At 44.1% G+C, this 14,796-nt stretch overlaps 3 protein-coding genes, 1 non-coding gene and 1 pseudogene across 4 annotated transcripts; all 5 read left to right on the forward strand.

Annotated features, from left to right (window-relative positions):
• Nucleotides 1-869: 869 nt before the first annotated feature.
• On the forward strand, nucleotides 870-1,978 carry LOC136514030 (glutathione S-transferase 4-like). The gene is made up of 3 exons (XM_066508013.1): nucleotides 870-1,154; nucleotides 1,291-1,327; nucleotides 1,409-1,978. Exons 1-3 carry the CDS (start codon nucleotides 1,041-1,043, stop codon nucleotides 1,873-1,875), a joined length of 618 nt encoding a protein of 205 aa, XP_066364110.1. The 5' UTR covers nucleotides 870-1,040; the 3' UTR covers nucleotides 1,876-1,978.
• Nucleotides 1,979-2,568: 590 nt separating this feature from the next.
• On the forward strand, nucleotides 2,569-8,525 carry LOC136513114 (uncharacterized). Its single transcript, XM_066507108.1, has 5 exons — nucleotides 2,569-2,824; nucleotides 3,646-3,740; nucleotides 7,218-7,393; nucleotides 7,481-7,683; nucleotides 8,298-8,525. Exons 1-4 carry the CDS (start codon nucleotides 2,649-2,651, stop codon nucleotides 7,514-7,516), a joined length of 483 nt encoding a protein of 160 aa, XP_066363205.1. The 5' UTR covers nucleotides 2,569-2,648; the 3' UTR covers nucleotides 7,517-7,683; nucleotides 8,298-8,525.
• Nucleotides 5,004-5,109, forward strand: LOC136514650 (small nucleolar RNA Z194). The gene has a single exon (XR_010773797.1). It is a non-coding gene; the product is annotated as a small nucleolar RNA Z194 (small nucleolar RNA).
• Nucleotides 5,377-5,459, forward strand: LOC136514655 (small nucleolar RNA snoR60; annotated as a pseudogene).
• LOC136513113 (glutathione S-transferase 4-like) lies at nucleotides 8,311-12,603 on the forward strand. The gene is made up of 4 exons (XM_066507107.1): nucleotides 8,311-8,429; nucleotides 10,894-11,384; nucleotides 11,511-11,559; nucleotides 12,001-12,603. The coding sequence occupies exons 2-4, from the start codon at nucleotides 11,229-11,231 to the stop codon at nucleotides 12,462-12,464; spliced, it is 669 nt and encodes a 222-aa protein (XP_066363204.1). The 5' UTR covers nucleotides 8,311-8,429; nucleotides 10,894-11,228; the 3' UTR covers nucleotides 12,465-12,603.
• The last annotated feature ends 2,193 nt before the right edge of the window (nucleotides 12,604-14,796 follow it).

Below are 14,796 nucleotides of genomic sequence, written 5' to 3' on the forward strand. Positions count from 1 at the left end.
GCTATGAAGCTATAGCGGCGCTACGACAGATAACGTTTTTATAAAATAAGCATGAAAAACACCAGTAATTGATGTAAAAAACATGTCAAATATGAAATTCGATGAACACAAATATGTTTCTAAGATTCCATAAGTCTAGGTAACATTACCAATATGACATTACAACATGGTTCGTAAAACATTAGTGTTTAATTGTTCAAAATACCAAATTAGTAGCAAATTATAAGTAGAAAATAACTAATTAAATTAGTAAGCAAATGATAAGTAGGCAAATATGAAATAGTGCCACTATTTTAACGCTAAAGCTATGCAACTTAGCGGCACTATAGCTCGCAACAGCGGTCAAAGTTGGCATAGCGGCACAAAGAGCAATAACGTAGCGTTAAGCCTCTCCGGCCGCTATAGCGCCGCCATAGCCCGTTATTTTTTTCTATGTTTGTATGTCCTGAAACAGAGGTAGGTGTCTACTAGCTAGTTCAGTTTTAAATTTGCTTTGATCCTAAAAATGCCTTGGGGAGGCCGTTCTTTTGTTGATGGTCTATTAGATTGGTTTCATCACATTTGGCAATGTGCACCAGGATTGATATCGTTGCTGTCAGTCAGGCTGGCATCCAAGTCTTGCTGTGGTTTTCGGATGTTACTTACTATGCTATCCAATTTCCAGGAAAGTCTCTCTGATCTGAGAAATCCTTTTCATTTTGGTGATGACCCCGCTTGCTGGCTGCTGCTCAGTGCACTGCCTGCCAGTCTGCCAGTGACGACCACTCGTCTGCACGCAAGCAGTGACGACCAAATGGGCAAATACCAATCCACTCTTGTAGTATCTTCTTCTTCTTCTCCCCCAAGCAACAGCACCAGCGACCCAGCGTCATCTCTGATCATGCCTCCTCGCCTCTCTCGCTCGTGTATAAGTAGCAGCTGCAGCAGGCAGAAGCTGCACATCCATCCATTCCTAGCTGTTCCCCTTCATCCTGCATCGTTGGGTCCTCCCTGCGCGCGCAGCTGCGCACACAAGGAAGGAAGCACTCGGTGAGGAAGCCATGGCGGTGAAGGTGTACGGGTGGGCTATGTCGCCGTACGTGTCGCGCGCGCTGCTGGCACTCGAGGAGGCCGGAGCCGACTACGAGCTCGTCCCGGAGCACCTCGCCAGGAACGTACGTATACCTCCCTCCCGTTCCTCCTTCGACCCGCCATGAATTTCTTGGCCGGTTTCACTGGCTCGCCGTCGCCGATCGACTGACTGACACACGTACACTCCTGTCTGTGCTCGCTGTGCAACCTTTCGGACAGGTGCCCGTGCTCGAGGACGGCGACCTCACGCTCTTCGGTAATTAACTTCATCCATCATCCATCTCAGGCTTGTCATCACTAAATCAGTTCTAATCGTGAGATTTTTTAATTTCTCCAGAATCCCGGGCGATCGCGAGGCACGTCCTCCGCAAGCACAAGCCGGAGCTGCTGGGCGCCGGTAGCCTGGAGCATGCAGCGGCGGTGGACGTGTGGCTGGAGGTGGAGGCCCACCAGCTGCACCCGGCGGCGGTCGCCATCGTGATCGAGTGCATCTTCGCGTCGTACCTCGGCCGCGAGCGCAACCAAGCGGTCGTCGACGAGAACGTGGAGAAGCTCAAGAAGGTGCTGGAGGTGTACGAGGCGTGGCTGAGCCAGAGCAGGTACCTCGCCGGCGACTTCCTCAGCCTCGCCGACCTCAGCCACCTCACCATCATGCATTACTTCATGGCCACCGAGTATGCCACGCTGGTGGAGGCGCACCCGCATGTCAAGGCCTGGTGGGAGGAGCTTGCTGCGCGGCTGGCGGCGAAGAAGGTGGCGGAGTTCATGCCGCTCGGCGCTGGAGCACCCAAGAAACAGGAGTGATGATGAAGCAAAAAGGCTTACGTGATGTGTTGTGTATGTGCTTAATTATTTTTCCCACGTGTACTTTGCTGAGTTACAAAATGTTTCGGTACCCATGATCAATCGCCAATTAATATTGTTGTGATGTTGCTGAGTTACCTTCACAACGTTTACATTGTTACATTATTTCCACGATATTGCTGATGAACCAGGGAATAGTACAAATTATGCATAATTGTCAATTATTAAATTTCTATCCATGAGAGACGACCAGCTCTAACATAGTGGTCTCTAATTTTCTGCTCGCTAATGTGAAAGACTCCTTTATTTTACAGAAATGCTAGCAGTATCCAAAACTGCAGCCAGTACTTTCCCTAAAAAATAGCCTACATAAAAAATATATTTGCAATTTTTAAAGTTTAATTAGATCATTACGGCATCTTCAAATTGCCCAACGTAATGCGCGGGCAGCTACCCCCCATCACAATATATTTCTTCTCTTTTAAATCAAAATGCTATACAACACATGTGTGTTTTTTGATTGGTTGGCACATGGTTTTCTGTCCGTCGGATCCGTCTCGCGCGTGTCTCCTGGATCGTTGTATGTGGCGTTTCTGTTTTGTTTCTCTGACCTGCGGACCTCCATGCGGAGGCCACGCATCGACTCACTTCTCCAGTGGGTGAGACCGGTTGCAACCTTTCCCCTTCCTCTATCCTCTTCTCGCCCAGGCGCAGCGGCGCACATTTCCAGGCACGGCGCCCACCTACCAAAGGCCACGGCGGGGCAGTCCTCCATGGCCGCCGCTGGCGAGGGCTCGTGCGAGGTCCCCCAAACGGCGGCGTGGGTCACAACTGGACGAGGTCCCCGAGTGGCGGCACAGGTTGTGCCTGGACGAGCTCTCCCGAGTAGCGCGGGCGGCGGCCGTCTCCAACGACGAGGGCGCAGGGCGCCATTGCTAGAGGTCGGCAGGTACCTTGGTACGGCGCGCGCTGTCCCTTGATTTGAACTCTGTTGTTGGGGGTCATTGGTTTAGTAGATCTGGTTCTGTAGTTGTTTGATTGATTGTTCTAGGATTTGATGGTATGTTTGATGTATTTGTGGTTCGAGTCCAGGGAGGATGAAGTCGCTTGCTTTCGCCTCACCTGGACGGGCGTCGTCTCGCCGGAGATTTTGTCTTTTGTGTGTTGGATTTGCTTTGTGTGCTATCGCTTCTTCGCGGCCGACGACGAGCGACCTGGACGCTGATTGGAGCGGTGTTTGTTACCAAAGCGGGGATGATGTCAGGTGAGGTGGAGGAGGGTGATGTGTGGGATGTCTTGTACGCATGACGAAGGAGATGGGGCGGGGTTGGCAATGGCCATCGCCGGAAGCAAGCCGATGGTTGTCACTCCATCGCTAGGCGCGTGTGTGGGTGTGGTGTGCACTTTCAGTTATTGCGTGTGTTCCTACTGCCAGTTTCAGTTCACTTCTTCTCGAGGTGGTCGGTGGCTCAGCTTCCTTGGGATCTTGCAGCTTGGGGGAAGCAAAGCAAGCAGCCAGGGAGGGAGGGAAGGAGAGAGAGGAACCAGACATTCCAATGTTTGTTTGATTTTTAGCAAGTAATGATGGTATTTGACATGATTTTTCAACTTCTGTATTTGGTCCAAAAAGTGAAGTAGGATAGGCTGTTAATTCAGCAACTGTAAATGTGATTCAGCTACTGCAAATGTGATTCCTCAACTGTAAGTGTGTCATTGTCAGCGTTGTGGGAGCTTGATGAGGAAATAGTTATTGCTGCTATGGATATGCAGTGCCCTGTGGATGCGAGCTACTGAGTGGAGGATCGGATGGTGTAGGAGCATATCCAATCTACCACAAGTTCAGTTACTGCAGCAGCAAATACATGGTGCTTGTGATTTTTTTCCTTGGTGCTTGTAAGGTGCTTGTGATCTTTTTGCCTGTGTGGTGCTTGTATGGTGCTTGTGATCTGCTTGAAATCTCAGTTGTATAGTGTTTATTCCTATATCATTCTCTTTTTGACTGAAGGCTGAAATCCAGGTGGGGAGAATCGCCCACCTGGGTTTCATTTCATTGTTCGGCTTAGTTCAGAGAATCACCAGCAGCTTTTTGTTCCCAGTTCAGTCTTCATTTGATCGTGCTGCTAATCTTCTGTGTTTTCTTCTGGCTGATCATGCTCTTTTAGCAGCTTGCGCTCGTGTCTGTTTTATCTTGGTCTAGTCATTTTTACAAGTTGAGCAATATCAGTAGTAGCAGCCATTGAGCAATACAACCGAACTCTTGCTTTTCAGATTGGCAAAGTGCAGTCAACTTCCAGGTAGCAATTTGCGAATTAAATCTCTGTGCAACGTCCCTTTCTTGCTACATATTCATCTAGTATTTAATTCTTGCAAGCTAGTATCTGTGCTTAGATAGTCTAGTTGCTCAGTTAATCGTGTGTAGTGGTCATCTGGTTTAGTATTGACTGTCTTTCAAATCTTGTGGCTATTCTGGTGCTTTTAGTTTTAGTTTCAGGTAGCACTTTTGGCCTGTCCAGCAGTAGTAGCTTTAGCTTATAGTGTTCTACTAGTTTCCTGTCTGCAGTTCAGTAGTTTTTCAGTTTCCCTGCAGACTCTGCTTTCCGGACAATTCATTTTATTTTGTCTCAATTTAGCTCAGTCAGTCCTTTTTGGTGCTGCAGGTTTTTCTATAGGTGAACAATTCTTGATTAGTATCTGGTCTGGCTAGAACAGTACTGCAGCAGTGAGCTAAATTTTTAGACTGTTTTTAGCCATGGTTTTCCTTCTTTTTGCTTCATATTACCTCAGATTGGTGTTTCAGACTGACGTGAATATATATTTTTTGTTAGCTCGTACTAGTGCTATCCCTGTCTGAATATTCATTTTCTGTCAGGTTTTCTTTTTCTTTTTCTTTTTTTTCGTTTGCCATTAGGTGTGCTTTTCAGAGTTTTCTTTGGGCTTTCTTTTTTGTCCTTTTGATGTTTATGACTTATATGAGCACTGTAATGTGCAGATCTGCTTTTTTTCGTAGATCCATGCAGTGTGTTGCTGGTCTGTTTTTTGTAGTGTTAGATCTGTTCATTTTCGGCACCTATGTGGTACTAAAATACTGATTGGATGGTTCTGGAGTATAATTTGTCAACTCTTGAGCTGGTTGATTGATGATGAAACAATTACCCCAAGCACTTTTATTCCACTGATACCAGTGATGGAAAGCTATATTATCATAGCTTTTGTGGTTTTCAATCTAAAACTGCAGATCAAGAGTTTGTTCTGATTTTTTCTTTGATTTTGTGTTAGATTTTTCTTCTTCCGGCCATGTGAAGATAAAAATCTTAACTAGAAGATATTTGGATCTAGTTTTTTTAGTTTCCTTTTGGTTTAAGTAATGGGAGAACCGTAGCGTTAGCACGGGCAATAATGTTATATATAAAAAAGTAGACTTTCGGTTTCTGCCAACTCATTAGCTTGAATCTAACTAAGTATTGGACTGTTATCTTGTGACAACATTCTGGGCTTGCAGCTCTGTAAATGATGATCTTACTCGGTTACTCGGATTCCCCTTTAGGACATCTAAATGGATGATGCAAATTCGAGTTTCTGATGCGCTAATGCCCAATGATATATAGATTTATTTGTTTCCCTTTCCATTTCTAGGATAAAGTACTGCTCTGAATATTCACAATGCCGTAGTTTCTAAAACTCATCAATTGAAAATCTGTTGTAGGACTGATTTATTTCTATTGTTTGATTGTTTGGGCATTTTAGAATGAGGATGGAACAAAGGTTGAATACAGGGTGTGGAACCCCTTTCCGTGTTTGATTGTTTCTATTGTTTCCGCCTGTCGGTCGCCTCCTCCTCATTTTAGAATGAGGATGGAACAAAGGACTGATTTATTTCTATTGTTTGATTGTGTGGAACCTCCATGCGGACCTCAAGGCCACGTAGGTCGCGCTCGCCATTGGACACGTCGACCTCGCGGACCTCCACGCCCGCGTCCGCACCACCAACGACTCTGGCTCCGTGCTTAGATGGTTAGAAGCCCTCCTTGTGAGGGCTCAGCACAAACCTAATTGTTGTCTATAGAATCGGATTTGTCTTTATGCTAACATAGTCTAGAGTTTTATGGTGAACTGATCAGTCTCCCTAACAGTAAAATTTCAAATGGTAGTGAAAATGGCACAGTTAGCATACTTCCAGTCTAGTTCAATTGAGAGGAAGATGGCACTGATTATGGTGGTGAAAACTAAGAGTACAATGTGAAGCTAAACTCTTAATATTATCTCTGTAACAGTGTAACAGTGTAACTATATTAGCACGCTCTATTTGGTGGCGTTGTCATGGTTCCTTTTATCCAAGTATCATGGACGGGATAGGTAATGAAAATATAGAGTATTCCTCAGAGATACTGTTAATTGTGATTTGTGGCAACACACCTCTTTTTTGTCCTTGTCCTTTCATAGAAAAAAAATTATTTCTTGTGATTTGTGCTAACATGCCTTTTCATCTGTTTATTGTGATTTGTGCCTGCCCACACCAAGTTTTTGTCCTTGTCCTTTCATAGAAAAAAATTGTCTCTTGTGATTTGTGCTAACTCACCTTTTCCTTTGTTTATCGTGGTTTGTGCTTGCCCAAGCCAACTTTTTGCCCTTGTCCTTTCATAGTAAAAAATTGTCTCTTGTGATTTGTACTATCACTTCATGAACTTTGTTAATTCTGATTTGTGCCAATACACATCTTATTTTTGTCCTTGTCCTCGCACATCAATATAATACAAACCCCAGAAGCACCATTTTCCACCTGTAGCTTGTTTTATTAGGTGGTTTTCTGTCAATGACACTACTACTGGAGCACTTATGTCTTATGCTAGTTGTACTTTAGTGATACCAAAGAACTATTTCTGATCAGACAACTCAAAGATTCAGTAAACCAAACAATTTAAAGATTCAGTTACATAATTGCAGTTTGCTAGTAATGTAGATTGCAATATCAGGCACTGCAATTTTAGTTCTAAGCATATGCAATATGCTGTTGTTGAACCGTTAGCCTCCTTGTTACTAAATTGTTACTTGTGATTTGTGCTAGAGCTAGTATATTTGTTACTAAATTGCATTTTATATTTGTCATGATTTTGTGGTTGTGTCCTAGTTTGTCATCTATCTTTGTTAATACTGATAAACAAGTCATCCTTGCTGGCTTTACCAGTGTTGTGCATATCTGCTTCATTTCCCAGTAGCAGTAGGTGCTGATGATGAATGTAGCTTTGGTTTCACTGCCTCACTAGGTTCTCAGGACCCTGCATCTTTCCTGTGAACCCTATTTGCTTTAGAAAACTGACTAGTAAGCGAAAGGTATCTATTTGCAGTGCCAAAGGAGCAGCAGGATAAGGTTGTCAAATTTGACTTTCACGGGCAGCCAGCAGAAATCAAGCATGGTAGTGTTGTTATAGCAGCAATAACTAGCTGCACAAACACCTCAAATCCTAGTGTTATGCTCGGTGCTGGTCTTGTAGCTAAGAAAGCCTGCGAGTTGGGTCTTGAGGTTAGTCCTCTAGTAATGTAATCATGGGCTGTTATGCTGAGTGCCTTTTTGTGCTTTCTGCTGATGTGAGATGGCACTTGTTTTCAGGTTAAACCATGGGTGAAGACAAGGCCTTGCCCCTAGATCAGGAGTTGTCACGAAGTACTTGCTTCTGGTGATTCCTATTTATAGTGGCCTTCAAGAATACTTGAACCAGCAAGGATTTCATATTGTTGGCTATGGCTGTACCACTTGCATTGGAAACTCTGGTGATCTCGATGAATCTGTATCAGCTGCCATTATAGAAAATGGTAAGTTAATTCTACGATGATTGACTATTTAGCTGTAACAAATTTCAGGTTTTTTTCTGTATGATTGGCTTATCGCTTACCTCTTTTGAATAGATGTTTGCTGCTGCTGTTTTGTCGGGTAACCGTAACTTCGAGGGTCGTGTGCTAGCTCACCTTTTCCTTTGTTTATTGTGGTTTGTGCTTGCCCAAGCCAAGTTTATGTCCTTGTCCTTTCATAGAAAAAAATTTGTCTCTTGTGATTTGTGCTAACACTTCATGAACTTTGTTAATTTTGATTTGTGCCAACACACATCTCATTTTTGTCCTTGTCCTTGCATATCAATATAATACAGACCCCAGAAGCTAAACTCCTCCTTGTTATTTTATGTAGAAGTTTTTCTGTTTTTTGTGCATGATATTTGCTCATGATAATTTCTCTACAATAGTGTACCAGTGTGATCTCCAATAGCTGCATGTGCTTGTGGCAGCTTACTCACATGCAAGAATGGTTGTAGTAGTGTGCTAGTAGGATCTGCCAGTGGGTGTAATTGCTAGTTTTTCTTGATGATTGCGCGGTCATGTGTTGGGCATCTGCTTCCTCAATGTGGTAACTTATTTGTGTCATTGTGTGTAAGGTATCATAAGGAACCTGGGCATAGGAAATGGTGATCGAGCAGCATGCCAGGGCCATCTGGAGGTGTGCAAGTACTTGGTTGAGGAACTAGGATGTCATCCAAATATGGCTGCAACTGGAGGCTCATGTTAAGGTTCTTTCTACATCTTTTGTGCTTCTGAAAATTGTATTATCTCATTATGTGAACCTTTGGCATCTGGCAGTATGAGGTATTTAAATTGTTCTCTCATATGTGTTGTTGTCTCCCAGTTTGTCATTCTTTTTATGTACACATTCTGTGCTGTTTAATTGTACTGTGAGCAGGCTCCACATTCATGAGCTGGATTCTGTATTTATATACATATACAGTATAATTGCATTAACAACATGTAGTATTTGCACTATTTGAAACATGCAATTTTCATGTTCTTGTTTTGTAATTTTTGTAGATCATAATCATTGTGCATTTTTTCACCGAGAACATCTCATTATGTGTGAGTAAATATTTTGTTTCGTAGTAATTTCATCGATATAATGCATTACACTTAATTTGCATATAAGATTGCAAAATCTAGCAGCATCTGAAATAGTTGGGTGCTCTGAGTTAATTTTGATTTGTGGCAGAGTTTCTTTTTGCAGTGACAGTGTTATTATTTTGTCAATAAGCTTGTACGTGTGTTTACTAACCTTTGCTGATGAGGTATGAATCAGTCTTGTAGTTCTTCTTCTTGAAATTTCCTGTTCTTCTTTGCAATCTGATGTCTCCCCCTTTTCCCCTGCTCTACGTGAGCAGAGCAGAGGCTTGTCCCACGCAGCAGATCTGTTTTTGCTTTGCTTCTCTCCCGAGTCTTTATATTCCTATATATTCATAGTTTTGGGCTTTTATTATGGGCTGCTGCTGTTAAATGTGTCAATTTGTAATTTTAGTTATATTCCTATGTATTCATGGTTTTGGGCTTCTCTTATGAGGCTGCTGCTGTTAAATGGGTCATTTTATCATTTTAGTTAATGGGCCAACTTTGGTTGCACAGAAATTATAACAGATTTTCTCTAAGTGGACCTTCTTTAAAAACGTATGCTACCTTGTGCTAAAACACATGGTTTCTTCTCTCTTGGAAATCATGTGTTATGCAAGCAATCAACAACCATGTGCTAGCTTGTGCTAAAACATATGGTTTTTCCTCTGTTATAAATTGTGTGTTTTGTAGCTAGTAAACAACCATGTGGTACCTTTTGTTGAAAACACATGGTTGTTGGCTAGACAGACTCAATTTGATAGCCAATTACCTCATATGTGGGATACAGAGCTTGGAGGGATTAACCCAATAGCTATATAGATAGTCTTCCAAATTGTGTTGGCATGATGACAATCAAAGAAAACATGTGTAATGGTTTCATTACAATTACAGAAACAACACTTTTGACTACCTTTCTAATTCCTCTTAATTAAGTTGTCCTCTGTTAAAATTATCCCCGAATAGAGATATAAAGAAAAATCTTGATTTTTAGAAGATTTTTTAACTCCCAAATCAATTTCTAAGAGAAAGGCGTATTCTGATTTATCGTGTGAAGATATATATAATAGATAGTAAGTTTACCATGGTGATGTAAGTTCCAAATAAACAAATCCCTCTCATCAATTAAATTAATAATATATGGTTGATCTTAGCTACTAAGTCTTCTCATTCATCGAGTTTATCCCCATATGTTAGGATGGATGGAAAACGAGTTATCTTGGCCTACAGGATATCACTACTACATAGATCTTTTCATAGGTGGGCAAAAACCGGGCAAAGTGTCCACCTTCGTCGAATGGTTTGCGCTAATGTAGATTTACGGAGGCAGGTCTACTTACAACAACTGCCTGCGTTAATGTCTATTAACATAGGCGGGTGTCTTAAACCGCTCGTCTCCGTTAAAGTATCAATGGAGGCGGCCAATTTTTACTTGCCCGTCTCCGTTAATCATTTTCCAGTTTAAAAATACATTTTCCTATCCTTTGATTTAAATTTGAATTTGAATACTGTTTCATAGTTTAAACACAGACAATATATATTGAGAACGTAGAAAATACAGATGAAGAGAACAAACATATACCCCATTCGTGTCTCATCATTATGTCGTAGCACGTACAGTGCAATTACATGTCACATATATTCATATGAAACTAAGACGAGTGGTTTCCCAATAGGGAGGAACTTATATATGAGGTTGGTGCCGACTAATTGAGTTTAAATTTGTTTTGTTCCTAAAAAAATGACTTGAGGCAGTTGTTCTTTTGTTTGTTTGTTTGTTTTTTTTGCCGAAAAAGTGTTATGTTGTTGTGTTAGATTGGTTTCATCACGTTTAGCAATGTGCACTAGGCTTCATATAGTTGCTGTCAGTCCGGCCTTGACACTATCATTTCAGCATAGGCTAAGATAAATCAGTTGCAGATCCCCCGTGTAATTCTTTCTGGTTTTTGGAAACGCTACCTAACTTACCATGAAAGGAGCTGATATGAATCAATCTAGGAATTTCCAGGAAAGTGTCTATGACTGATGTGAGAATTTTTTTTCATTTCGGTGACGACGGAGCCGCTCTCTGACTGCCACTGACGAGCTCTCTCACCTGACTAGTCTGCGTAGGTAAGCAACGACGTCACGCGTTCACCTCCCGTTGACCAAACACCGATCCACTTCTAGGCTTCTAGCACCTTCTTCTTCCTCTCTTCTCCCAGGAAGGCCCGAACAGCAGCAGCAGCACCAGCGCCAGCGCCAACGTCATGTGATCTCTCCTCTCCTCTCTCGCTGCTGTATAAGTAGCAGCTGCAGCATGCAGAAGGCTGCACATCCATCCTCCATTTCTAGCTGCTGATCTTTGATCACGCATCGTTCGGTCTCGGTCTCGCGCGCACACACAAGGAACTAGAGCTAGCTGGGTGAGAGCGGAGCGGAGCGGAGCAGTGGAAGCCATGGCTACGCCGGCGGTGAAGGTGTACGGGTGGGCTATCTCGCCGGTCGTTTCGCGCGCGCTGCTAGCCCTCGAGGAGGCCGGCGTCGACTACGAGCTCATCACCATGAACCGCCAGGCCGGCGACCAGCACCGCCCGGAGCACCTCGCCAGGAACGTACGTACCTCGCTCACTCGATCCACCATGAACTTGTTGTTGGTTTCGCATTCACTATACTCATCCGCCATCGCTGGTTTCGCCGACTGACACACACACGCTCGATGCTGCATGTGCTTGCTGCAGCCTTTCGGGAAGGTGCCGGTGCTCGAGGACGGCGACCTCACGCTCTTCGGTAAGTTCATCAGCAATTAGCCGTGTCATATCTACTCCTTCCTTTCATCAAACTATAATTCACGGTTTTGTCCTAATTTTCCTAAGTCAAAACCTTTCACCTTCATAACTAAGTTTATAAAAGATAGCGCCAACACCTGCATGAAACTTTCATTAATACTCCCTTTATTCTAATTATAAGTCGTTTTGACTTTTTTTGATACATAGAATTTGCTATGTATTTAGATATTCATTATATTTAGCTGCATAGTAAAATGGATCTATAAAAAAAGATCAAAATGATTTATAATTTAGAACGGAGGAAGCATGTTTCAATAGTGTATTTATTTTTTGAAAATATAGGAGAAGATATTGACTCAAAGTGGATTAAAATTTACAACGAGGGTGTAGCATTTTGTTGGGTTCCATAAGTTCTAAGCGTGTGACATGTACATTTTCAAAGAATCCCGGGCGATTGCGAGGCACGTTCTGCGCAAGCACAAGCCAGAGCTCTTGGGCACCAGCAGCCTGGAGCAGGCGGCCATGGTAGACATATGGCTTGAAGTGGAGGCCCACCAGCTGAGCCCGCCGGCGATCGCCATCGTGGTGGAGTGCATCTTCGCGTCGTTCCTCGGCCGCGAGCGCAACCAGGCGACTGTCGATGAGAACGTGGAGAAGCTGAAGAAGGTGCTAGAGGTGTACGAGGCGCGGCTGAGCCAGAGTAGCTACCTCGCCGGCGACTTCCTTAGCCTCGCCGACCTCAGCCACTTCACCATCATGCACTACTTCATGGCTACCGAGTATGCCACGCTGGTCGAGGCATTGCCGCACGTCAGCGCCTGGTGGGAGGGCCTTGCCGCGCGCCCAGCCGCGAAGAAGGTCGCGGAGTTCATGCCGGTCGACGCGCCCGGGTCACCCAAGAAATAGGAGTGATGATGAAAAGTGATGTGTGTTGTGCTTAACTACTTTCTCATGTGTACGTGGTACCTCTATAGTTTGTGTATTTGTCGTTTACTGCTTCCTCCACTGAGTAATAGTTATTTGAAATTTATTGTATTTCATCACATTTAGCAAAAATATTTCATTGGATTTTCATATCGCTGTGTAACAGATGTCGTCATCGAATTAGACAGATGGCCACTACTACACACGGTCATTTTTTTTTGTCTAGATGTGGTTTTTGCGAGAGCCTCTAACCAACCAACTCTAGAAATCACCTGTCTTTATTTATCTAACAAATAAGTCACCTGCCTAACAAATAAGTCACCTGCCAACTACACCTGGAAATGAATTTAGAAAGAGTCCTGACTCATTACTAGAAATTATCTCCTCTCTCTACACCTAAATAGCTTCCACGGGAATCGTCCACTGCAGAACCAAACTCCGGTAAAAAAATCTCTGTTAAAAAAGTGGATTGGAGCCGGTAAAACGATTGGACTCTGGAAAGAAAATCTATGCCAGAACAAAATCCGGATCGGGTAAAACAATCGGACTCTGGAAAGAAAATCTACGCCAGATCAAAATCCGGATCATACTTTGGGAAGTAAACTCCTAATAAAAAGGATCGGACTCTAGGAATTACTCATCCAGATCGTAATCACTCGATTGAAAAAAAATTCAACCGGCAGAAGTTGTTTTGTTCCTAAAAAGACTTGAGGAAGTTGTTCTTTTGTTGTTGTTTTTTCTGTTTTTTTCCCGAAAAGTTGCTCTTTTGTTGTGTTAGATTGGTTTAATCACGTTTAGCAACGTGCACTAGGCTTCATAAGTTGCTGGCCTTGACACTATCGTTTCAGCATAGGCTAAGATAAATCAGTTGCAGATCCTGGTAGTTTTCTAGTTTTTGGATGTTCCTAACTTTACTGTGATCGGAGCTGATATGAATGAAGACAGGAATTTCCAGGAAAGTGTCTCGGCTGACCGATGTGAGAAATCATTTTGATTTCGGCGACGGATCGGAGCCGTTTGCCTTCCACTGCCAGTGTCGGGCTCGCACCTGACTAGTCTGCGACTCTGCGTACGTAAGCGACGACGTCACGCGTTCACCCTCCCGTTGACCAAATACGACTTCACTTCTTCCAAACCTTCTTCTTCCTCTCCCCCAAGCAGCAGCGCCAGAGCCAGCGTCATCTCTGATCTCTCATCAACTCTCCCGCTCCTGTATAAGTATCAAGTAGCAGCCTACAGCAGGCAGCAGAAGCTGCACACATCCATCCATCCATTTCTAGCTGCTGATCTTTGATATGTCCTGCATCGTCGGATCTTGCACGTAGATTACACAAGGAACTAAGGAAGCACTCGCTGAGCTAGGAAGCCATGGCTACGCCGGCGGTGAAGGTGTACGGGTGGGCTTTCTCGCTGTTCGTGTCGCGGGCTCTGCTGGCCCTCGAGGAGGCCGGCGTCCACTACGAGCTCGTCCCCATGAGCCGCCAGGCCGACAACCACCGCCGCTCGGAGCACCTCGCTAGGAACCGTACGTACCTTGCTCCCTCGATCGATCCACCATGAGTTTGTTGGTTTCACTTTCACTCCGGGTTGACAATCAAAATTGTCCATTTTGTGAAGCTGTCAAAATATGGAATGGACTTCACCATTGTGTTCCTCTCGTCGAGACGGTCAAAAAGCATATATGGAACGTCTAATTCGGAGTCCGGATGAAGAAGTTATGCCATGCTCCGTTGTCGGGAGTTCCGACCCAAGTCGGGACTTCCGACTGTCGGAAGTTCCGATAGGTATCGGGACTTTCGGGAAACCTGAAGAAACTTGCTCGGGAGTCTGGAGTTATACCCACGTCAGGAGTTCCCATCTATCTAATCGATAAACAAATCAATCTACTACATCTACTCCAACCCTTTTACTCTGTCCTCCAACCCCCATGCTATTCATCTCTTGATCCGACGATTAAGGATGGCGCCCTAGGCTTGTCAAACGACCTAGGCCAACCCGATGACGTCCTTGCCCTGACGGGCTAGCCGGCCGACCTAGGGCAACCCGACGATATCCTTGCCCTGACGAGCTTGTCGGCCGACCTAGGGCAACCCGATGACGACCTTGTCCTAACGGGGTCCCTCCCAGATGAGAGCTTCAACGGTTTCTTTGCTAGTTTACCTTAAAACTAGCCGGTTCTTCGTCACGTAAGCACGTTGGTTATCCTTTGGTGGTTTGCTTGTAAACCTCTCCGTTCTTCACCGCAAAAGAGTGACATTCTCGCTGCATTCTTCGGTCCGTAGCGGCCCGAGCATCCAATGCCCTGTTGGTGTTT

This window comes from Miscanthus floridulus, chromosome 16, assembly GCF_019320115.1.
Source record: "Miscanthus floridulus cultivar M001 chromosome 16, ASM1932011v1, whole genome shotgun sequence".
In the NCBI taxonomy this organism is placed as follows: domain Eukaryota; kingdom Viridiplantae; phylum Streptophyta; class Magnoliopsida; order Poales; family Poaceae; genus Miscanthus; species Miscanthus floridulus.